At 37.3% G+C, this 25,748-nt stretch overlaps 1 protein-coding gene across 1 annotated transcript in view; it reads right to left on the bottom strand.

Moving 5' to 3' along the window:
* Nucleotides 1-7,047: 7,047 nt before the first annotated feature.
* HIKESHI (heat shock protein nuclear import factor hikeshi) overlaps nucleotides 7,048-25,748 on the bottom strand; it is a 47,659-nt gene continuing 28,958 nt past the window's right edge. Inside the window, exons 3-5 of the mRNA XM_032167104.2 lie at nucleotides 15,635-15,786; nucleotides 8,059-8,177; nucleotides 7,048-7,127 (exon numbers count right to left, since the gene is read on the bottom strand). Of these exons, the coding sequence (XP_032022995.1) occupies nucleotides 7,073-7,127; nucleotides 8,059-8,177; nucleotides 15,635-15,786 (326 nt within the window). The 3' untranslated portion in view covers nucleotides 7,048-7,072. The remainder of the gene's footprint in view (nucleotides 7,128-8,058; nucleotides 8,178-15,634; nucleotides 15,787-25,748) is intronic.

Raw genomic sequence — 25,748 nt, 5'->3', positions numbered from 1 at the left:
AGGCTCTAAACGGAAAAGGAGAAATAGCAGGTCATGAAACTGTTTTAATGAATGTTTAAGCCAGAAAATGTATATAAATGACTTTTATTCCATATTTAAACTTAAATTTTTATATAGGTTTTAAGTGTTATCTCTTTTCCACAAATTATTTATTACAAAAAGCTCAAGTTGTATTTAACAAAATGGACTTATAACAAATGTCTTTTAAAAGATTCTAAATTTGTTAATTCTTAAGCTACAACCATAAGGACTTCCTGTGTCAGCTTCATTTGTGATTTCCAGATCCTTAGTTAACTTTAAGGATATGAATATTATTTTCTTTCATAAGTAACCTTGGAAAATTGGACAATTTTATGGCATGTGCTTTAATAACTGCTGTAGCCGTTAGCTACCAGGTTAAAAAGGATGTACAGATGGCTTTATGTTGATGTGAATATTTGTTTTGAAGATATTTTTTAAGTGTGGATAGGTAATGGGATGTGTATGCAAGGTAATGAATTTTATGTATTTAGGTTAAAAAGAATTATTTTACCTTAAGGAGAGTCTGGTTATGCTAGCCTAGAAGAGTATTTTTTTTATTATACTTTAAGTTTTAGGGTACATGTGCACAACGTGCAGGTTTGTTACATATGTATACATGTGCCATGTTGGTGTGCTGCACCCATTAACTCATCATTTGGCATTAGGTATATCTCCTAATGCTATCCCTCCCCCCTTCCCCCACCCCACAACAGTCCCCGGTGTGTGATGTTCCCCTTCTTGTATCCATGTGTTCTCATTGTTCAATTCCCACCTATGAGTGAGAATATGCGGTGTTTGGTTTTTGTCCTTGTGACAGTTTGCTGAGAATGATGGTTTCCAGTTTCATCCATGTCCCTACAAAGGACATGAACTCATCATTTTTTATGGCTGCATAGTATTCCATGGTGTATATGTGCCATATTTTCTTAATCCAGTCTATCATTCTTGGACATTTGGGTTGGTTCCAAGTCTTTGCTATTGTGAATAGTGCCGCAATAAACATACGTGTGCATGTGTCTTTATAGCAGCATGATTTATAATCCTTACAATAAACTCAAACAAATTTACAAGAAAAAAAAAACAACCCCATCAAAAAGCGGGCGAAGGATATGAACAGACACTTCTCAAAAGAAGACATTTATGAAGCCGAAAAAATGCTGATCATCACTGGCCATCAGAGAAATGCAAATCAAAACCACAATGAGATACCATCTCACACCAGTTAGAATGGTGATCATTAAAAAGTCAGGAAACAACAGGTGCTAGAGAGGATGTGGAGAAATAGGAACACTTTTACACTGTTGGTGGGACTGTAAACTAGTTCAACGATTGTGGAAGTCAGTGTGGCGATTCCTCAGGGATCTAGAACTAGAAATACCATTTGAAGAGTATTTTTTAAACTTAAGAGTATTCTGGCCAGGCACAGTGGCTCACATCTCTTAACACCAGCACTTTGGGAGGCCGAGGTGGGTGGATCACTCGAGGTCAGGAGTTCGAGAGCAGCCTGGCCAACATGGTGAAACCCCATCTCTACCAAAAATACAAAAATTAGCCAGGCATGGTGGCAGATGCCTGTAATCCTAGCTACTCAGGAGACCGAGGCGAGAGAATCGCTTGAACTCAGGAGGGCTGAGATCGCACCACTGCGCTCCAGCCTGGGTGACAGAGCGAGACTTCGTCTCAGAAAAAAAGTATTCAGAGAGTATAGAAGTTCTGAGGAGTAAACTATATTTGACAAGTTAGGGGTTGGAAAGGATCAGAAAATGTGTCAACATTTTTGACGAAGTTGGTTAAATGCGACGGATGTATTCACAGGAAGAAAGGCTTATGAAGCCATTACTACATATTGTTAAATAGAAGACAAGTAACAAGAGTAAAACTATAATCTGGATTTTCTTTCTGATAAAACAGCAAAGCTATCTCTGGTGAGATACAAAGATTTCTTCTATCACTATAACATTCTATCACTAAGCATTTTGACATATTAAGTCATTTTTTAAAAAAGCTAAAATACTAATTTGGAAAGACTAAAATACATAATAATCCTAGTCACATATTCTTTTATCTTTTATGTTTGTGCACCAAAATTAACTTGATATGGTTCAAATGTAGACTAACAGTTCAACAAATGATGTTGGGAAAACTGGATATTCACATGCAAAAGAATGTGCATATTCATTTACCATTCATAAAAATTAACTCAAGATGAATCAAAGACCTAAATGAAAGAGAGAAAACTATAAAACTCTTAGAATAAAACACAGGAGTCAATCTTCACAACCTTGAATTAGGCAAGAAACAAGAAAAAAAAAACAAAGATAAACTGAATTACAACAAAATTAAAAACTTTTGTACTGCAAATGATATCAACAAGAAAGTGAAAAGATAACTCACAGAAGAAAATATTTGCAAATCCTATTTTTAAGAGTCTTGTATCTATAATAAACTCCTAGCCAGGCACAGTGGCTCATGCCTATAATCCCAGCACTTCAGGGGGCTGAGGTGTGTGGATCCCTTGAGCACAGGAGAGCCTGGACAACACAGTGAGACTAGATCTCTACAAAAAAAATACCAAAAAAAAAGTTAGCTGGGCATGGTGGTGTGCACTTCTAGTCCCAGCTACTGAGAAGCTGAAGAGAGAGTATCACTTGAGGCTGGGAGGTCGAGGCTGCAGTGAACCGTGATCGCACCACCGCACTCCAGTCTAGGCAACAGAGGGAGACCCTGTCTCAAAAAATTGAAAAGAAAAAAGATAAAAAGAAATGAAGTACAGATACATGCTACGACATGGAATAATCTTGAAAACATTATGCTAAGTGAAGGAAGCTAGTCACAAAAGACCACTCTGTATGATTCCATTTATATAAAATATCCAGAAAAGGCAAATCCAGAGACAAAAAGTAGATTAGTGGTGGCTTAGGGATACTAGAAGCTGGGAGATGGGGATTAACTACTAATGGATATGAGGCTCCTTTTGGAGGAACAAAAATTAGATTGTGATGACATTTGCACAAACCTGAGACTAAACTAAAAAGCATTCAATTGAGACAAGGTCTCTGCTGTTGCCCAGGCTGGTCTTGAATTCCAGGGCTCAAGCAATTCTCTCACTTCAGGCTCCAGAGTAGCTGAGATTACAGCTGTGCACCACTGCACCTGGCTCTTTAAATGGGTTACCTTTAAATGGGTTACCTTTAAATGGGTTAACTGTGTGAAATATGAATTATATCTCAATAAATCTTTTTAAAATTAAATTCTTTAAAAAAAAATTTTTTTTTGAGACAGTCTCATTCTGTCACCCAGGCTGGAGTGCAGTAGCACGATCTCGACTCACTGCAGCCTCCACCTCCTAGGTTCAAGCGATTCTCCTGCCTCAGCTTCCCGAGTAGCTGGAATTACAAGCATGCACAACCATGCCAGGCTAATGTTTGTATTTTTAGTAAAGATGGGCTTTTGCCATGTTGGCCAGGCTGGTCTTGAACTCCTAGCCTCAAGTGATCCGCCCACCTCAGCCTCCCAAAGTCCTGGGATTACAGGCGTGAGCCACCATGCCCAGCCACCTTTATATATTTTTGACTAATATTCATATCTTGTCTCCTCTGACAACTCTTTATAATTTTCGCCTTTCCCAAATTCAGGCACAGTAAGACTATGAAGATGTCTTTTATGCCTGAACTCTTCAGGTTTCCTTCACATTATGGAAGAAAAGACAATAGGAAAAATTAGGTTTGTCTGGCACTCTACAAATTTTAATTAATCTCAAATCATTTTAAGAGGTTTTTTTAAAAAAATCAAACTTAAAAGAAAAAAAGAAAACTTAACAAATCAAGAGATTAGCCTTCTCACGTTAATGATGCCAGGTAAAATTTGTTGATAAAAATGTTTCAGTGTTTCATTTCAGGTAAAAAGAAACACGCTCATGTTCATGTAAAGACTAACACAATAACTGTCTACAAGAAGATACATTTTACGAGATTACAGACCAAGAGAATTTTCACTGCATATTGTCCATAATATGTTGTACTCTCATCATCATTTTTTATAAATTGTATTGTTCCTCAATAGTGGATTCCACTCTTCTCTAATCTAGAAAAACATCATTGTCTGCAACATCCTCAACTATCAGCAAACTTAGTCTTCTGGAAGAGACGGGAAAAACTGGCCTCAGTGAAAAATTAGCTTAGCAGATACTATAACAAGTAGCATGGCAGTAAACTCCAAGATGATGATCACTGGGTTTATGTTTCCCAACTAAATGACAAGTACCTCCTCCAGACAGCTAAACAACCACTCCATCAGGAGACCTTAAACCAATGATTCTTAGGAATCCTCCAGAAGCCAACATCTTTGGTGGAAGACTACTAATCAAGACCCTCAAATCAAACAAATGACAATACAAAGTAGATAGCATGGCAACAAGGAAGGCTACAAGGCAACAAGGAAGATTAATTTTCTGATACCTTTGCTACTTTCCCTCTTCTGCTTATTACAGTTTGGTACTCCCTAGAGATTGCCTAAAGGTTTCTCAGTATTCTCTCACATTTATCATTTTATACTTAATTCTTTATGGTGTTTTTTGGCCACCTTAAGACTTTTGAGCAGTTTTCTCAAACTATAGCTACTCCCTGAATCTTTCAAATTCCACCATAAAATATATATGTATATATGTATGTGTATATATATTTACAGCTGTGTACATATATATATGTGTGTGTGCATATGTGTGTGTGTGTGTGTGTGTGTGTGTGTGTGTGTGTATATAGTTCCTTTAAATTCTTGAGGCCAATTAATTCCCACAGGTCCCTTTCGATATTTGAATTTTCTTCATATCATTAACCTCAGTCCTCAGTCTTGTAAAAACTGGATCTTTACCTTAATTAAACAAACATACTTCTGCTACAATCATTACAGCACTGTCAGCAGACAGAATCAATCTCACCAAGGCAGGGGACAAATGCTGGAGCTATCCTCACTGCACTAGTCAGTTTTCTCCAGATTTTCCAGACTTCTCTGTAGGAAACGTTTAACTCCTCTGAGAATATGCCCACCTCAGGGAAACAATTCTTGGCTCACTCCTGTTGTGATAAATATTTATATTTCTACTATCTTCTGTAACCCATTAGGGCATTACTTATGTCAACACCAGGTTTTCACCTGCCTCCTGTACACAAACCTACCTTACATATATAGAATAATTGTTAGATGTCCAGATATTTAAAGCCCTTTTCTTTCCAGCATATCACGTGTCTCCGAGAATAACCAGAAACTTCCAAAATGAGGCAGGTATAGGCTACTCAGGAAAGCTCCCAGAAGTGATGACTCCTTATGCATACTGTGCAAGATACTATTCTAAAAGTAAGAATAATACTAGAAAATGTGGCCCAAAATTTCACTCCCATCATCTGCTCTGGAAGCCCAAGAAACTAGTTTAAATTCACTACCACCCAAGATTATCATGAATAATCATATATTCTTTTGATTTCTTAGCAGACCAAGGAATAGTTTGTGTTTACTTAATACTTCCTGTTGTATCACTACAAAAATCACTGGGAAGTGGCTACCTGACTGTAGAAGGGGCACAATTGAACTTCAGGATGTTTTTTCAGCTTGGGTTTGGCAATCTAGGTCCTAGATACAAGTTGTAGTACATGAATAATCATTTTGCTTCTGGAAATTGTATTGCAATTAGCTGATGTTTTCTGTGCAGAGTATTAAAGACTGTTGTGTAGCCATTGCCAAGTCTCATGATTCAGCAATTGCTATGGTTTGAATACTTGTCCCTTCCAAAACTTACGTTGAAATTTTAACGCCAATGTGGCAGTACTGAGAGGTGGGGCCTTTAAGAGGTGAATGGATCATGACGGCTCTGCCCATAGGTTAAGTTATCACAGGAGGGGAACTGGTGGATTTATAAGAAGAGGAAGAGTGACCTCAGCTGGCACAAAAGCATGCTCAGCCCCCTCACTGTGTGATACCCTGCACTGCCTAAGGACTCTTCAGAGTCTCCCCACCAGCAAGAAGGCTCTCACCAGCTGCAGCCCCTTGGCCTTGGAATTCTCAGTCTCCATCATTGTAGGAAAAAAAAAAATCCTTTTCTTTATCAATTACCAACCCAGCACTTTGGGAGGCTGAAGTGGGAGGATTGCTTGAGCCCAGGAGTTCGAGCCTAGTCTGAGCAACACAGTAAGACTGTGTCTCTACAAAAACATCAAAAAAATTAGCTGGGTGTGGAGGTGCACGTCTGCGGTCCCAGCTACATGGAAAGCTGGGGCAGGATGAGCACTTGAGCCCAAGAGGTCATGGCTGGAATAAGCTGTGATTACGCCACTGCACTACAGCCAAGACAACAGAGCAAAACCTTGTCTTAAAAAAAAAAAAAAATTTAAGTCAATAAATTACCCAGTTTTGGGTACTGTTATAATCAACAAAAAAATGAACTACTAACCATCCATTAACAAGAAGAATCCTATATTCTAAACATAAATACCTAACAGTATTAAATAAAAGCTGACCAATACGGCAATTTTATTAAACTTATTTGAATCTGCAGATACAAAAAGTGACAGCCAACCTGTATTAATTGGAAAAACTGACAAGAAATAATCTCTGAAAATAATTTTTCCATATTTAAAAATGTATATTTCATATGTTTTTCAAGCCTCCCAAATTTTGAGATAGGTAATTGAAAAGTTAACTACTCCAGCAAACTTCTGTTTCATTTCAATAAATGAATGATTACGCATGCAATGGTATTTGGCACACTACTGTTTGGAATAGGTTTTATTTTTTAGTAAAAAAATGAATCATAGCCAAAACAAAATGTTTTCCCTCTGAATAGTATTTAAAGCTTAAGGGGAAAAAAGTCTTTAATGATGAACATGTTTTCATTTTTCAATGTTTTTAATTTTTAATAAAGATTCTTAATTAAGCTTCAGTCCCTAAGCAGTTTTTAAACTTAGGTTTCATGATCCTTTGACTTCATACTTTTAGATGGAGTCAGTTATCTTCAAAACATGACAAATTTCAGAATCCATTAAAAATTATTTTATTCAAATTATGTTTTCCAAAAGAGAGGGTTCTGTGCTAGTCGTCTTTGAAAGTTTTCATACCTAGAAAAGAAAACACATATATTTACATTCACAAGAAAATTAAAATAGGATCTTTCATTAACTGCCAAATGACTTATCCAAAACAATTTTACATGTCATTTCTAAAAAGCTATAAAAAAACTAAGAAGATAATCTGGAAATGTAATTATTCTTATAAAAAGACAGCAAGCATAGGAATTTAAATATCGGGGCAGTTTTGATTAGCTTTTATCAGAGAGCACAAATCATAAGAAATAATTGTTTATCTTCTGGAAATTTAAGAGCTAGAAGGGACCTAAGGAAAAAAATCAAATTCAACTCCTATTTCCTCATTCCACAGATGAGCAGATGAGAGAAATTTGCTCAGGGTCACACAGCTACATTATGCCAAAATTCAAACCTAGTGCATTCCAATGCTCTCCATGCTACACCATGGTACCACTTCTCAACAAACTCTTCCTAGGCATCCTCCCATCTCTAGGATACTCAAAGTGAAAAGAAATATCTATAAAACATGGGAAAGTTGGAAAATAGATTCATTAGCCATTCATGTACACGGTGCAGTATAAACTACTCTTGTACCCTAAAGGTACATGTTTACTGTAGATCTTCAAAACAACAGAAAAAAAGTTTTGATTGATATTTCAAGTCTCATAGATGGTACTTCTAAATGAAAATACACAAATACTTACAAGCTTTAATAGTGGTCCCTAAAACATAGGCAATTATATTTTCCTGTCTTTAAAAATTCATAATGGCTACTATATAACAAAATATTTAGGGTAAGAACTGTTTCTCATCAGATCTCTATAGTACATACTTTAATGGCATGCAGTGCTGATGTCCACAATAAAAGAATATGTTTAAATGTCAAAAAAGGAATATATTCACAGGCAAAATAGATATTCAGTTATAAAAAGCCTTAATATTAGAGACAGAAAATGCCTCATACCATTTCAGAACCACATTTGCCGGAATGAACATTTCAGATGGGCTTGGTGTCATCTGGGCCTGAGAGACAGCAAATGATGAAGCAAAATTGTAGAAATTGTCCAACATCTTTTGTGTGAACTGAAAAGTTAATAATAGATTAATGGATTATACTAAATACTTCATTTAGAACTCAATATTTTTAAATTAAAAATGTTCTCACATTAACTTGTTCATAAACAGTGTCAGTTCTAAGACAGTCTAATGCTGAAAGTTGGCTGGGTGCGGTGGCTCATGCCTGTAATCCCAAAACTTTGGGAGGCTGAGGCAGGAGAATCACTTGAGGCCAGGCGTTCAAGACCAGCCTGTGCAACAAAGTAAGGCCCTGTCTCAAAAAAAAAAATCAAATAAATGAATAAAAAAGAATGTTAAGAGTAATCATACATACAATGACACTGTGAAATATGCTACTCACTTTGGGGAAAAAAAAAAGAAAAAATTTTTCTTCAAAATATTTTCTTTCATCTCCATGTCTGCATCCACTGTGTCCCTTCTCAATTATCACTCTCCTCAAATCAACCTGTTTTCTCACATAAAATAGTAACCATCTCTAAGAAGCCTTTTACCTGCCAGAAAGATAAGAGTTTACGTATTATAAAGGAGCAACTGGTTATTTCCATTGCTGGAAAGAAGATAAAGGCACCACTATTCCATTTCCTCTGTTTCCTAATCTGTTTCTTTTTTTCCCTTGACCCTAAAATGATCAAATTTACTAACATACTCCAAGTCTCCTTGGTAGAAGCTAGAAGTAAATGGATTCACATTTCCTGAGAATCAAATGGGCTTAAGTACTAACCCTAAAAGTAACTGAACTTCTGAAGATAATACTACCTTCTACTCACTCAAAAATAATCTTTCCAGCATCACTTTCTCAAATATACAAAATCAGCCATACTGTCTCTTCTCTACACAAGAGAATTGATCTTATTAGGTTTTTTTTATTTGGTTGTTGAATAATATGAAGGCAGTATAATCCAAGAGACTCTACTGTGAAGGCACCTGATTAATATCAAAAGCTCAGTAAAGTCACTAACAGTTTGTTCGTTTGTTTTTGAGACAGGGTCCCACTCTGTCACCCAGGCTGGAATGCAGTGGCACAATCATGGCTACACTGCAGCCTTGACCTCCCAGGCTCAAGTGATCCTTCTGCCTCAGCCTCCCAAGTAGCTGAGACTATAAGCATGCACCACCATGCCTGGGTAATTTTTTATCTTTTTATAAAGACAGGGTGTCACTATGTTACCCAGGCTGGTCTCAAAATTCTAGGCTCAAGCAATCCTCTCATCTCAGCCTCCCAAAGTGCTAGAGTTACAGGCATGTGCCACTGTACCCAGACTAAAGTCACAACTAAAAGATCAATATTAGGAAAAAAAATAATAAACAGCACTAAAGTCACAACTAAAAGATCAATATTAGGAAAAAAAATAATCAACAGCAGTCCTCCACACCAGTGACAATAATTTTTAAGTGTAACTTTAAAAAGATTCCATTCAGAATATAAACAAAGCATTTTCTCCAATACCTAGAAAAAATGCTAAGACAAACTAATAAGATTTTTGTGGAGAATATTATAAAGACTACTGAGAGACAGAAAAGAAAACAAAAGGACCTATATATACCATATTCAATGGAAAGATATACCATGTTCAATGGAAAGATATAACATGTCACATATGGGAAGACAATGTGGTAAAGGTGGCCAATTCTCCCCAAATTAAACCTATATATCCAATGTTATTACCAACAAAATTCCAACAAGTTTCTTCATGAAACTTGACAAGCTAATACTATTTCATGAACAAGCTGATATAATTATTATGAAGAATATCTACACAATTATTATGAAGAATACCTATACATATTTTGATGACTGTGAGGAGGAACTTGCCCCACTGGCAAAGAGACAGGCAAATAAACTAATTGGAATAAAAGAGAGAGCCCAGAAATAAACCTAAGCATATATGACAAAGATGCTATTACTCATGGTAAAAAAAAAAAAAAAAAAAAATGGGACTAATTACTCAATTCATGGGGCTGGGACTAGTTTTCCATAAGGGGAAAAATGAATTTAATTCCCTTACCATACTGCACACAAACATATTCAAAAAGTAAACCTTAAGGCTTTAAGAACTAAAAGAGAAGATCTTAGGCTCTGCTTGAGGCCAGGAGTTCGAGACCAGCCTGGGCAACATAGCGAGACCCCCACATCTCTATGCGCGTGTGCGCGCGCGCACACACACACACACACACACAAAGGGGCTGAGAGAGAGAGAAGAGAACATCTTTACATCTTTGCATATCAAGATAGAGAAGGATTTCTCAAACATTAAAAAACCCACAAATCCACAAATCATAAAAGAAACAATACATTTATCTATATACAAATATAGTATATCTGTATGTAAAAGTCACTACAAGCAATGTTAAAAGACAAGCACCATGCTAGAAGGAGAAAAATGCAATGTATTTACAAAGGATTATTATCCAGAACACATAAAGGCATCTTAGGTTTTTTTCCCAAAAGAGTAAATTTAAAAAGTGCCAAAAGCAATACAACAGAAAATTGGACAAAATATATAAAGTCAATTCCTATAAAAGGAAATACAAACACAGCCCAAAAGTGTGCAAAGATGCTCAATATCACCAGTAATCAAGAAACACAAACTAAATATGATATTCTAATTTTCACTCATCAGTTTGGCAAAATTTTAAAGGTCTGATAAATGTTAGTGAGAACATATGAAAAAGGAAATGAAAAAAACTTTGGCTCATTTATACAGTGGCATACTATGAAGCAATCAAAACAAAGTATATTCCATGTATCAACATAGATAAATCTTTAAAATAATGTTGAATGAACAACAGCAAGTTATACAGAATAATACTATTTATATTCATTTTTAAAACATACAAAAGAACAAATCAACAAGAAGGAAAAACAAAGGATTCAACACAGAAGAGAAACAAAAAGACTTTCTCTAGTAATGGTGAAAGGAAATAATACCTTGTCTATGGCTATACAATAGGTCCAGAGAATAGTCAGTCAACAGTAGAACAAAAAAGAAAGGACAGTCTGGGCAACATCATGAGGCCCCATCTCTACAAAAAATTAAAAAGTTAGGTGGGTTTGGTGATGCTTGCCTGTAGTCCCAGCTACTTGTGGAAAGATTGATTGAGCCTAGGAGTTTGAGGCTGCAGTAAGCGGTGATTGCACCACTGCGCTCCAGCCTAGGCGACAGAGTGAGACCTTGTCTCAAAAAAAAAAAAAAAAAAAAAGGGCCGGGCGCGGTGGCTCACGCCTGTAATCCCAGCACTTTGGGAGGCCGAGGCGGGTGGATCACGAGGTCAGGAGATCGAGACCATCCCGGCTAACAGGTGAAACCTCGTCTCTACTCAAAATACAGAAAAATTAGCCGGGCGTAGTGGCGGGCGCTTGTAGTCCCAGCTACTTGGGAGGCTGAGGCAGGAGAATGGCGTGAACCTGGGAGGCGGAGCTTGCAGTGAGCCGAGATTGCGCCACTGCACTCCAACCTGGGCGACAGAGCGAGACTCCGTCTCAAAAAAAAAAGGAGAATTCCAAGTGGAATGTTTCCGAGACCAATTTGAAACTGATATGTTTAAATAAACTGAATGAGAATTTACACTTAGTAGAGTTTGAGCATAAATTAGAAGTAGAAACATAGAAATCTATGCAAAGGAAAAAAATGAGGAAAAATGAAAAGTTATACAAGAAAAGAAATGTAATCATTGTACCACACATAGCTCAGTGCTGAAAAATATCTACCTTCTCATAATATTGTAAACTTTTAATACTGATTTAACAAAAATGTATACTGATAAGGTGAGGAGAAAAGAAGTGTGTACATGTTGGGAAGCAGGGAAGTGAGAGTTTCATCATGTCTTATATTAGTAAATAAATAGAAAATATCTATAACAGAAAAACTAACAGATTAAGCAAGGTTTTTTCTGATATATGGAAATAATAGACACTAGGAAAAATAGATTAAAAAGGGGAGGGGAGTTGAAGATCATAGCTTCTAAGGAGCAAAATAGAAGTAGAATGTAAGAGTCATAACAGAGGACAGCTGTTTCACATATTAAACTATTTGAGGCCTGGCACGGTGGCTCACGCCTGTAATCCCAACACTTTGGGAGGCCAAGGTGGGTGGATCACGAGGTCAGGAGTTTGAGACCAGCCTGACCAACATGGTGAAACCCCGTCTTTACTAAATATACAAAAATTAGCCAGGCCTGGTGGCACACGCCTGTAATCCCAGCTACTTGGGAGGCTGAGACAGGAGAATCGCTTGAACCGGGGAGGCGGAGGTTGCAGGAGCCGAGACCGCGCCATTGCACTCCAGCCTGGGCAACAGAGTGAGACTCCTTCTCAAAAAAACTTTGACTAATATCCAGAATCTACAAAGAACTTAAACAAATTTACAAGAAAAAAAAAACAAACAACCCCATCAAAAAGAGGGCAAAGGATATGAACAGACACTTCTCAAAAGAAGACATTTATGCAGCCAACAGATACGTGAAAAAACGCTGATCATCACTGGTCATCAGATGCAAATCAAAACCACAATGAGATACCATTTCACAACAGTTAAAATGGCGATCATTAAAAAGTCAGGAAACAACAGATGCTGGAGAGGATGTGGAGAAATAGGAATGCTTTTACACTGTTGGTTGGCCTATAAACTAGTTCAACCATTGTGGAAGACAGTGTGGCGATTCCTCAAGGATCTAGAACTAGAAATACCATTTGACCCAGTGATCCCATTAGTGGGTATATACCCAAAGGATTATAAATCATGCTGCTATAAAGACACATGCACACGTATGTTTACTGCGGCACTATTCACAATAGCAAAAATTTGGAACCAACCCAAATGTCCATCAATGACAGACTGGATTAAGAAAATGTGGCACATATACACCATCGAATACTATGCAGCCATAAAAAAGGATGAGTTCAAGTCCTTTGCAGGGACATGGATGAAGCTGGAAACCATCATTCTGAGCAAACTATTGCAAGGACAGAAAACCAAACTCCACATGTTCTCACTCATAGGTGGGAATTGAACAATGAGAACACTTGGACACAGGGCAGGGAACATCACACACGGCAGGTGGGCCTGTCGTGGGGTGGGGGAACAGGGGAAGGGATAGCATTAGGAGAAATACCTAATGTAAATGACGAGTTAATAGGTGCAGCAAACCAACGTGGCACATGTATACATATGTAACAAACCTGCACGTTTTGCACATGTACCCTAGAACTTAAAGTATAATAATAAAAAAAACCTATTTGACATTTAAACCAAATACATGTAATACTCATAAAAATTTGGAGTAACTAAGTAATTAAATTAGAAACATGTTTAAACACATACAGATAGTATTATACATATGTTGTAGATACACAGGAATTTTTTTAAGTTCTAAAATATGAATAGGAAAGATATAAAAAGTTAGAAGGTAAAAGGGAGGAAGAGAAGCAGGCAGCAGTGGGCTATACCTATAATGCCTTAATTTCTTTTTTAAAAATTAGTGGCAAATAAGACAAAATGTAACAGTTAAATCCAGGGGGAATTACACACTTCCTCCAGGGGGAAGTCTTAATGTATACCCCATCATAAAGAGAGCTCTGTAAAAACAGGTGTTATCCTATATTGTGGACCTATTTGTATCTATGCGTGCTTAGAAATGCCTGGTACGGGCTGGGCGCAGTGACTTATGCCTGAAATCCCAGCCCTTTGGGAGGCCAAGGTGGGCGGGTCACGAGATCAGGAGATCGAGACCATCCTGGCTAACAGAGCAAAACCCCGTCTCTACTAAAAAATACAAAAAAAAATTAGCTGGGCATGGTGGCGGGCGCCTATAGTCCCAGCTACTTGGGAGGCTGAGGCAGGAGAATGGCGTGAACCCAGGAGGCGGAGCTTGCAGTGAGGCGAGGTCGCGCCACTGCACTCCAGCCTGGGCTACAGAGCGAGACTCCGTCTCAAAAAAAAAAAGAAAAAGAAAAAAAGACATGCCTGGTACAGAGTAGTTACATCATAACTATTTGTGGATAATATAAGTTACTCTATTTTCTCTGTATTTAAAATATTTCATAATACATTTAATTAAAACTATAGTTTTATTTAAAAACTCAAATAATTTATAAACATGTACAGTAAAAAAGTCTTCTTACCTTTCTCCAGGGATAACATTTTAATGTGTATTTTGCAGACACTTTTAAAATACTGTCTACACAGGATACTATGATTATTTTATAGTTTGTTTTCAGCACAGCAGTGTATTTGTAAAATTATGGGAAAAAAACATTTTTGAGACCCAGAGTCTGTCATTCTCAATTCAGTCCATTTTCAAAGAGGTGACAAATCTACCTTTAAATTCATGACCACAACCTTCAAAAGTGCACCTCTGGTACTGCCAGGCAAACACATATGGTTTCCCTAATCCATTCACTCCTCCTCTGCTAGAAGACTTATTTAATAGTCTTTTTTTATTTCAATTTCTACTACCTCAGTCTTAGCTCATGATCGTCCTTTCTATTGCACTAAGCAAGAAGAAATCAGGAGAGAGCCTGCACAAGTTCTCATCACCACATCTACCAGCCTCCTGAATCTGTACCCATATATCCATTATCCTGTCTAAAGTGAACACCTCCATATATGCTATTTTCTACTCAAGGACACTGCTTTAGCAGTTCTCCTTGCTCTCCTACATCATCAATTTTTCGTGTTGACAATAGGCTAATAAGTCAGGAACAGAAAGACAAATAGCATGATTGATCTCACTTATATGTGGAATCTAAAAGTTGAACTTACAGAAGCAGAGAGTAGAATGGTGGTTGCCAGGGTTTGAAGAATGGAGGAGAAGGGAAAATGAGGACATGTTGGTCAAAGGGCACAAAGTTTCAGTTCAATGGAATGAATAAATTCTGAAAATCTATTGTACAGCATGGAGAATACAGTTACTATTAATGTATACTTGTAATTTGCTAAGAGATCAGATCTTAACTGTTCTCTACAAAAAAATGATGACTGTGTGAGGTGACAGATATGTTAAGTAGCTTGATTTTATTTCAAAATATAGGCTGGGTGCGGTGGCTCACACCTGTAATCCCAGCACTTTGGGAAGCCGAGGCAGGCAGATCACCTGAGGTCTGGAGTTCGAGACCAGCCTGGCCAACATGGCAATACCCTGTCTCTACTAAAAAAAAATACAAAACTTAGCCAGGTGTGGTGGCATGTGCCTGTAGTCCCAGCTACTCAGGAGACTGAGGCAGGAGAATCGCTTGAACCTGGGAGGCGGAGATTGCAGTCAGCCGAGATTGCGCCACTGCACTCCAGCCTGGGCAACAGAGCAAGACTCCATCTCTCAAAATCAAAATAAAACAAAACAAAATGTAAACATGTATCAAAAACATCACATTGTATACCCTAAGTTATATATGATTTAAACTTGTATATTATACCTTAATAAAGCAGTGGAGGGGGAGATAAAGAATGAAATGTGTGTTGCATTACCTGAGTGAATGAGTCAACTGAGGATACGGCAGCATTACCTACAGGGGTCTGCTGAGCCATACTATCCAATAATTCCACTGAAATTCCAATCTGAGCAACAGATGGAGTTCGGACAATATTCATGGCTCCAAAAGGATGTTGGCTTCCTTCTCCTGCAAGAAATTAACATATGCCACATATTTCAAATTTAACTTGTAGTCACATAATTTCCTTTGTAAATTTGTAAAGAACCTCTGATTTATTACATGAAAAAGTTTTCTTATGTCCAAGTTTGTCTCTTTTTAGATAAATGCAAAAGGTTAGTTTTTAGCATATTAACAAAGAATAAAAGAACTAAAAGTTTCCCACCAGAAAAATAGCTGTCACATTTCTAAAATGTATTGAAACTACTGCAGCTAGACACAGACAGTAACAGAGTGTGGGAAAAATAAATAATTAATATAGAAGACTCCCTTTAGCATTTCTTATAGAGCAGCTCTGCCAGCAATGACTTAGTTTTTGTTTATCTAGGAAAGTATTTCTCCTTCATCTCTAAAGACAGTTTTGCTGAATATATAATTCCTGGTTGAGAGCTTTTTTTTTTTTTTTCCCTTTCAGAACTCTGAATATGCCAATCCACTACCCTCTAGAAGACTATGGGGTCTCTGATGAGAAATCAGCTATTAATCTTATCAAGGATCCTTGTATGTGATGAGTTACTTCTCTTGATGCTTTCAACATTCTCTCTTCACCTTTTGACAGTGTGATTATCGTGTGTCTTGGTGTAGTTTATCCTACACCAAGCTGGAGTTTCTTGAGCTTCTTAAATGTGGTTAATGTTTTTCCCCAAATTTGAGAAGTTTCTGAGCATTATTTATTTAAATATTGTTTTAGCCTGTTCAGGCTGCTATAACAAAACACCATAAACTGGGTAGCTTATAAACAACGGAAATTTATTTCTCACAGTTCTGGAGGTTGGGAAGTCCAAGATCAAGGAACCGGCAGATTTGGTATCTGGTGAAGGCCCATTTTCTGGTTCAGACAGTGCCTTCTCACTGTGTTCTCACATGGTAGAAGGGCAAGTGATCTTCTTATTACTCTAAGAGTGGTAATCCCATTCATGAGGGCTCTACTCCCATGACCCAGTCACCATCCAAGTCCCTACCTCCCAATACCTTGGGGGTTAGGATTTCATCATATAAATTTAAAAGACCTCATCATATAAAAAGACACAAACATTCAGACCATAGCAAATATTCTTTCCAGCCCTCTCACCTTTCCATATGTTACTCTCATTACAGTGTCTGCTGTGCATGTTGGTGCCCTTGAGGGTGTCTCACAGGTCTCTAAGGGTCTGCTCTTCAAACTGGATATTCCAATTAATTTATCTTCGAATTCACTGATTCTTTCTTCTGTCTACTCAATTCTGCTATCTAAACCCTTTAGTGAACCGTTCAGTTACTGTACTTTTCAGCTATAAACTCTGTTTAGTTCCTTTTTATAATTTCTATATTGATATTCCCTATTTGATGATGTATCATTCTCCTGGTTTCCTTTAGCAATTTGAGCATAATAAAGACAGCTTACTTAAAGTCTTTGTATGTGCTTCCTTGGGGGAAGTTTCTGTTCGTTTCTTCTGTATAAGAGCCTTACTTTGTTTCTTTGTATGATTCATAATTTTTCGTAGAAAACTGGACATTTTGAATATTGCAATGTGACAACACTATAAATCGGATGTTTCCGCCTTCTAGGGGTTTGTTGTTGCTGTTTGTTGTAGTTGTTTCCTCATTTAATGACTTATCTAATTTTGTAAAGTCTGTTTCTTTGTTATGTGTGGCCAGTGAAGTCTCTGTTCCATTAGTTAGCAGTCTGCCAGTGATTAGAAAGAAATTTCCTTAAACCTCTGCAACCAAAAAATTCTGCTAGTCTTTGCAGATGGGCTCTGCATGTTGGGACATGCCTTCAGTATTCAGCCAGGCAGTTTATAACTCCACCTTAGTCTTCACTTCCTGCTTGTGCAGAGACTTAAAGTGAGCCAGAAGAGAGAGCTCTGGGTCTTCTCGGGTCTTTCCTGAGCATGCACAAAGCTCTGGGAATGCATATACCCTTCTAGATTACCAAGAATATGTCAGAGAATTTCAAAGCCCTTATTCCCCAAAGCATCTCATTCTCAACCTTTCTGGTTAGTTTTGGTTTACTCCAACTGTTTTCCTTTGCCTCAGCCAACAGTAACTAAAACATATGTCTGTAAATACTTTTAACAAACACCCCCAAGGTAGTTACTTTTCCATCAAGAGTTCCAAGTTAGGTGACATAAAGGCAGACCTCTTTTTTTTTAAACAGTCTTCTAGCAAGCCACCAGACAGATGAAAACAAGTTAATTACAATTCTTTCTGAATTAGGTCTATCCTGGTCCCTGTATCAGTACCAGGAATGGAGACTGTTATTTTCAAGGCTATCACTGAGCGGAGAAGCAGATGGGACCAGGGTAGCCAAATGCCACAAAGCTCACTGTTCTTACTGCGATTCAGTGTATTTTCTTGATTAAGTGTTCCCCTGATTGCTACAAGCTTTTGGTTAGTTACCAGAGTTCCAAACAAGTTGATTCTGGGTCAACACACAGTTGCTCATATCCTGTAATCCCAACACTTTCAGAGGCTGAGGCAGGAGGAATGCTTGAGCCCTGAAGTTTGAGACTAGCCTGGTCAACATGGGGAGACCCCATCTCTACAAAAATTAGCCAGGCGAGGTGGTGCATGCTTGCGGTCCTGGCTACTTGGGAGGTCGAGGTGGGAGGATTGCTTAGGCCTAGGATATTGAGGCTACAGTGAGCTGTGATATTCTGACAGTGTTGTTGCTTTTATGGAAGACTGGATTTTCTGGAGCTCCTTACTCTACCATTTGATTTCTTTAAATCTAGAATTATGCTAAAATCCAGAAAACATATCATTATCAAAGCATATCATCAAATAGATGCAAAAATAATAAATTATAAATTGTAATACAAAAACAGAAGAGCAAGCAAAATATATGACCTAGTCTTAATATAAAAAACAAATGTAAATTAGATCAAGTTCTTTAAAACACTGTTAACAGTAAATACAGCAGCTAATTTTTTTTAAGACTCTTTCTCAAAGCATCCCTCCTCCATGTAAATCAAGAGCCTAACACAAAACACAACTCAGAGGAAATATTCCTACAGGGAGCTAGTTCTTTACTCTCAGTATACAAAGGAAAAGCAGTCACTATCATTTGTTATTTGCATCTAATGGAAACTTTACACACACACACACACACACACACACACACACACACATTTTATAAAGCATGTTGAGAAGAAATCAGGAAATAGTGGAAAACAACTTTATTAGATTTTTTCTAAGTATTTAAGTATAGCAAATCCAGATAGTCATTCCACATTTTCCTTGTTTTTAAGATATAGCCGAAATGGGCTATGTCCTGTGAATACAACTGCCCATCAACCATCATGGATAAACATGGAACACATCCATCTTATGGAACACATCCATTTTATAAATTTCATAAGTCAGATATCTAATATTAAAGTTACAGCTTATGGTTGTATCTTGTTCTTTTTTTGGCATCTACATTGCCATAATATAATACCTGAAAGCTTGAAGTTTTGAAACCTTTAACGGCTCACAATTTGTTGACGGAAGGATGGCTATCCTCTGATCTATATTTTGCAAAATATTTTCATTTGTAGATTTAAAACCATTATTTAGAATGATCAAGCCAATGATTTTTTTTTTCATTCCTACACCTATTTCCTTCCAATCACTATTGTATACACCCCTGCTTTCAGCATTTGTCTACTTATAAAACCATATCCAGTCTATTTTGGAGCACAAATATAAGAGATAAAAGAATAGCAGAACACATCCTTTACTACTTGTCCATGACAAAATATTATGAGAGAAATTCCTTCTTCTTAAATGACTGAATAGAATACCATATTTATTTTTTCTTCTTTTTTTTTTTTTTTTTTTGTTGTTGTTGTTGAGACAGAATCTCACTCTGTTGCCCAGGCTGGAGTGCAGTGGGACGATCTTGGCTCAATGCAACCTCCGCCTCCTGGGTTCAAGCAATTCTCATGCCTCAGCCTCCCGAGTAGCTGGGATTACAGGCCTGTGCAACTATGCCTGGCTAATTTTCAAATTTTTAGTGGAGACAGGGTTTCACCATGTTGGCCAGGCCAATCTGGAACTCCTGACATCAAGTGATCCACCCATCTCGGCCTCCCAAAGTGCTGGGATTACAGACATGAGCCACCACACCTGGCCTCATATTTTCTCTTGATCCTTAAAAATACACTGTTCAATCATCAAATTTTTAGTTGAGAAAACTCATATGATGAGATCTTATTTGAAGATTCATGGTAGGTAATTTTGCTTATATGATCCACTTTACCATCGTCATCAGTGTAGAATGTACCTTTTAGTATTCATTTTCTGATTTGTCTAATAATTGTGAAACTTCTTCCTCTGTCAATTTTCTTCTCTTTGCCATTATGAACAAAATATTTAAAAGTATGAATTTACATTCTGTTCAATAAAAGCTAAAAAGAGACCATAAAGATGGTGTCTCCAGTCTCCTTTTATATTACTTAAAAGATGGCATAATCTTTTGGGCAATGCAACATGAAAATTGTAGGTTAATGCAATGACAAACCAAGGCCCACAGGCCAAATCAGTCCCACAACCTATTTTGTATGACGTGGGAGCTAAGAATGGTTTTTAAATATTTAAAGGGTTGTTTAAGAGTAATATGCCACAGAGATCAAATATAGCCCACAATGCCTACAATATTTTCTAACTGATCCTTCACAAAAAAGTTTGCCAACTTCTACTCTAGCTAATTCCAACATTTTTCTTTTTTTATTTTAGACCCTTTTTGTAAGTATAGTTTTGATGAGTACTGATAAAATAATTTCCTGGATGAAATAACAAAATGCTTCAATATATAGGTAAAATAAGACCAGTAATATCCCCAAATGCTTCTTAGATTTACAAAGTGGTCCATATGGTAATTGCAAGATAAAATGAGTTTTATTATATTAAAAAACATATAAGTAAATGTTATCTCTATTCTTTATTTTTTTTTTCCTCTCTGTGCTTTAGAAGACCTCTACAAAAGAATAAAACTCATGAAGTACCAATCCTTCTAATGGATAAACATGCTCAAAAGAGAAATTTAAAAATTAAAAGTAAGTCCACTGGTTGAGATGTCTGTAAGTGTGCATAGCAGCAAAGAGATGAGGACTAAAGAAAACAGTTATGGGCCGGGCACGGTGGCTCACGCCTGTAATCCCAGCACTTTGCGAGGCCGAGGCGGGCAGATCACGAGGTCAGGAGATCAAGACCATCCTGGCTAACACGGTGAAACCCCATCTCTACTAAAAAAATAAAAAATAATTAGCCGGGCATGGTGGCAGGTGCCTGTAGTCCCAGCTACTCGGGAGGCTGAGGCAGGAGAATGGCGTGAACCCAGGAGGCGGAGCGCCACTGCACTCCAGTCTGAGCGACAGAGCAAGACTCCGTCTGAAAAAAAAAAAAAAAAAACAGGGCAAAAAGAAGGAATTCACTATGCAGTAGCATTTCACTATGATGACATAGCTAAAAAACTACACAGAAACAACTTAAATATGCCTGCTTGAAAGCATTCCTAGTACTGAATATACAAATTTAGAAATATGTATTTCTAAAAACTCCTTGCTTCATTTCTATTGATACCTAGACAAACCTGAAATTACATTTTCACTAATGTATATTCTAAGACCTATGTGACTCTCAAAGGTTTATCAATAATTTTAAACCAGATAAAAATATAATTTATCTGATACCGTAGTATGTCTGAAATGTACTTAATGAAGCAAGTATCTAAAGTCCATCACTGTGCTCTATAGAGCACAAAATAAAAGATATAAAACATCCCTATTCTCAAAAAGCTTACACCCTAATGTGGCGGGGGAGGGAAGGAAGTAACAGTCACGTAACCATTCTGAACTGGTTTCATTATCTGGGCAATTTCTTTTCTTTTTGAGACAGAGTCTAGCTTTGTTGCCCAGGCTGGAGTGCTGTGGTGTGATCTTAGCTCACTGCAACCTCTGCCTCCCAGGTTCGAGGGATACTCCTGCCTCATATTCCTGAGTAGCTGAAATTAGAGGTGTATGCCACCACACCCAGCTAATTTTTGTATTTTTAGTAGAGACGGGGTGTCACCATATTGGCCAGGCTGGTCTCGAAGTCCTGATCTCAAATGATCCGCCTGCCTTGGCCTCCCAAAGTGCTGGGATTACAAGCATGAGCCACTACACCTGGCCCTATCTGGGTAATTTCTAACATCCTTTCTAGTGCTGACATTCTATGATTTTACGAAAATATAACAACCATTTATTGAGTAACAACTGTTTACAAGGTACTACTATACATTTGTGTAGATTATCCCTAATTTAAAAAAAACTTGTACTGCAGGTATTATCTCCATTTTACCTGAATTCTCCTCTGTAATTAAAGGTCTTGGTCAAGATTATACAACCATTAATGAGTATCACTGAGATCCATAAAGAAAGCATATCACTGTTCATAGCTGTTACAGGTTTTTAACAGATGTTTATGTTGTTATAAGTGGAAACCAATATTCAGTTGACCCTCTATCTGAATACTGAAAAGACTATCAAGTTTTCTCATGCATCTGACAATTTATGATACTGCTAAGGCTAGAAACTACTTTCAGAACTTTGGTAAGATATTTTAAGAAAAAAAATTTCAAAAAGTACTGACAGTACAAATATAGAACTAGAAAAAAATACTTTAGGTACAAGTGATTTCTAATTTGTCAGAAAAGCAGGCTAAGGCTAGTCAAAGAACTTCACTGAGGAGACTTACGTAGTCCATTGAGAAAATTCTCAGGACAACCTGGACCTGATCATGAAATGCTTCTCTGGACCAGATTAAATCAAAACAAAAGTGAGTAAATTATATTTTTGCTTCTTGTTATTCAACTCTGAAGGATGTGCAAACTCTAGACTTTGAAGAAAATATGCAGAGTATCTAAATAGAGCTTTTGGCTTCCTGTTATCTAACTCCCTTGCATGCTATCAAGGACTGCAATGTTGAATTTTGGTACGAATATGATGAGATGAAGATAAATATCCTTAATTCAAAATAAGTCACCAAGATTTTTGCCCTAAAGTTTTTGTCATTATATTCAGAACTTCATTAAGTGGGGTGACAAGGAAAACTTGCTCGTAGGAGACAAGACCCTATAAAAATTACCAAGTCTGGTTTCATAGTTGTCAAATATAAACGTTTATTTCTGTAATATTAATTCTTGGAACACTGTGAAAATTTAACAATGTATATTGTAATCCCTAGAGGAACCACTAAAAAACTAATGCAAAGGTATACAGCGAAAGAACCAAAGATTTATGGGCTAAAAAACATGCAATCCAAAAGAATGCCAAAAAAGGAGAGAAAAAAAAATAACAGCAAGATAAAAATATAAACCTAACCATATAAATAACTGTAAATATTAATGGACTAAACACCCTACTTAAAAAGCAGAGACTAAGAATAAGTTAATAAAAGAAAAGGCAGCACCAAACTACATGCTATTTAAGAGACAGAGATTTACATTAAAAGCAAAAGGTAAAAGTATGTTATAAAGGAAATTTATGTTAAAAGAAAAAATATAGCATGTAAACACTATAAGAAAGCTGGAGAAGCTATAAATTTTAGATGAAGCAGACTTTGAGACAGTATTATTACTGGAGATAAAAGATTTCATATTGGTAAAAGAAACAATTCATCAATTTATACAAACTCAGAAAGGAGAGGAAGAAAAAACCATTGTTATGCATTTATGTTTATCTCATTGCACTCTTACCACTTCTATTCAAAATGGTGTCCGAAGGCCTAGACAACACCATAAGGCAAAAAGAAAAAAAAAAAAAAGAAATCACAGGCATAAAAATTGAAAAGAAAGAAGTAAAAAGTTTTTTTCATACACACGATCATCTGTACAGAAAATCCTAAAGCTACTAGAGCTAATTAGGGAGTTTAACAAGATATTCAATATATTATACCCTTTCCTTCATCCTTCAGGATACAAAGCCAGTATACAAAAATCAATTGTACTTCTATAATACTAGCAACAAATAATTGGAAATTTAAGATGTTTTGAGATTTAGAAAAAAAGCCAAAATGCCCAACAAGGAATGGGTAATCAAACCACAGCTTACCAACAAAATATAATTCTAGACTACCAATTTAAAACAAATAGGAAAAAAAGTGGGTGGACTATATCCTCCAGATCACCGTTTCTGAAAGCTTTTTTTTTTTTTAACTCATCACGTTTTCCTTTTAAATAAAGATAAAAATCTCATCGTCTTTTCCTATCTTAACTCATCTAAACATAAGAATGTATCTGTTCATCACTTTACTTGGTTAATAGGAAAGGAGTGGAGGAAAAGAAAGGGTAACTAAACATTTAGTACTTTTGGAACCCATCAAAATTTCATAACCCATTATGAGGTAATATTAAGTAAAAATGGCTGAAAACAGCAGTTACAAGCATGTGAGGAGCAGGCATGCGCATGCACACACACACACACACACACACACAAAACACAATGGAAAGAAATGTGGGGCTGAGCACAGTGGCTCACGCCTGTGATCCCAGCACTTTGGGAGGCCAAGGCAGGTGGATTACTCAAGACCAGGAGTTCAAGACCAGCCTAGCCAACATGGTGAAACCTCGTTGCTACTAAAAATACAAAATAGGGTCAGGTGTGGTGGCTCACGCCTGTAATCCCAGTACTTTGGAAGGCCGAGGCAGGAGGATCACGAGGTCAGGCGTTCAAGACCAGCCTGGCTAAGATGGTGAAACCCCGTCTCTACTAAAAAGACAAAAATTAGCCGGGCATGGTGGCAGGTACCTGTAATCCCAGCCACTCAGGAGGCTGAGGCAGAGAATTGCTTGAACCTGGGAGGCAGAGGGTGCAGTGAGCATACAACTCCAAGAGGTTGCATGCCACTGCACTCCAGCCTGGGCAACAGAGCGAGACTCCGTCTCAAAAAAAAAAAAAAAAAAACATTAGCTGTGCATGGCGGTGCGTGCCTGTAGGCCCAGCTACTCAGGAGGCTGAGGCACAAGAATCACTTGAACCCGGGAGGCGGAAGTTGTAGTGAGCTGAGATCGTGCCTCTGCACTCCAGCCTGGGTGACAAAGTGAGACTCCGTCTCAAAAAAAAAAAAAAGAAAAGAAATGTAAATGTTGTTTTCTCCTTAAATTTACTTTAGGAAAGGCAAATACTACACTTAGAATAGTAAACGAAAAATCTGAGTATCTAGATCCTAATTCCTGCTCTATTTCAGGAACACTAAAAACTTTCTAGATTTCAAGAGCCTTAACAGTAAAATTAAGGAATTAATTATTTTACGGCCTTTCATTCTGATATTTCATGGCTTTCTGTTATACTTGGCAGGGATATGCTCTATTAGTTTTTCACGTAGTACGAAGTACACTGTACCTTTACTAAGATTCTAAAAACTGTCATGACAATCATGATCCATTACTCATTCAGGATCCTTCCTCCTATACCATTTGTTTTAAAGGCCATTTTAATCCAGGAACTTAGTTCCACTTCTAGGAGTTTCTTCTACAGAAATACAGTACTAGAAACTATGTACAAAGATATGTGTAAGAATATTTATTGTAGCATTACTAGTAAAACAATTAAAAAATGGAAACCCAGATTTCCATTAATACGGAATTAAAGTACAGTATTGCCATATAACATATACCTGTTTGAAAGCAGTAGATCTATGCATACCCACTAAAAGTTAGCAGACTCTCTGAGCAAAAAAGTTAACTTCTCTGAAATTCAGTGTCTTGAAAACCAGAGGCTTGGCTGGGCACAGTGGCTCACGCCTGTAATCCCAGCACTTTGAGAGGCCAAGGCGAGTGGATCACGAGGTCAGGAGATCAAGACCATCCTGGCCAAGATGGTGAAACCCCGTCTCTACTAAAAATACAAAAAATTAGCCAGGCGTGGTGGCAGGTGCCTGTGGTCCCAGCTACTTGGGAGGCTGAGGCAGGAGAATGGCGTGAA

This window comes from Hylobates moloch, unplaced genomic scaffold (genome assembly GCF_009828535.3).
Source record: "Hylobates moloch isolate HMO894 unplaced genomic scaffold, HMol_V3 SCAFFOLD_11, whole genome shotgun sequence".
NCBI classification, from domain to species: domain Eukaryota; kingdom Metazoa; phylum Chordata; class Mammalia; order Primates; family Hylobatidae; genus Hylobates; species Hylobates moloch.
The sequence above is the reverse complement of the archived record's forward strand: the minus strand, read 5'-3'. Positions and strand labels throughout refer to the sequence as shown.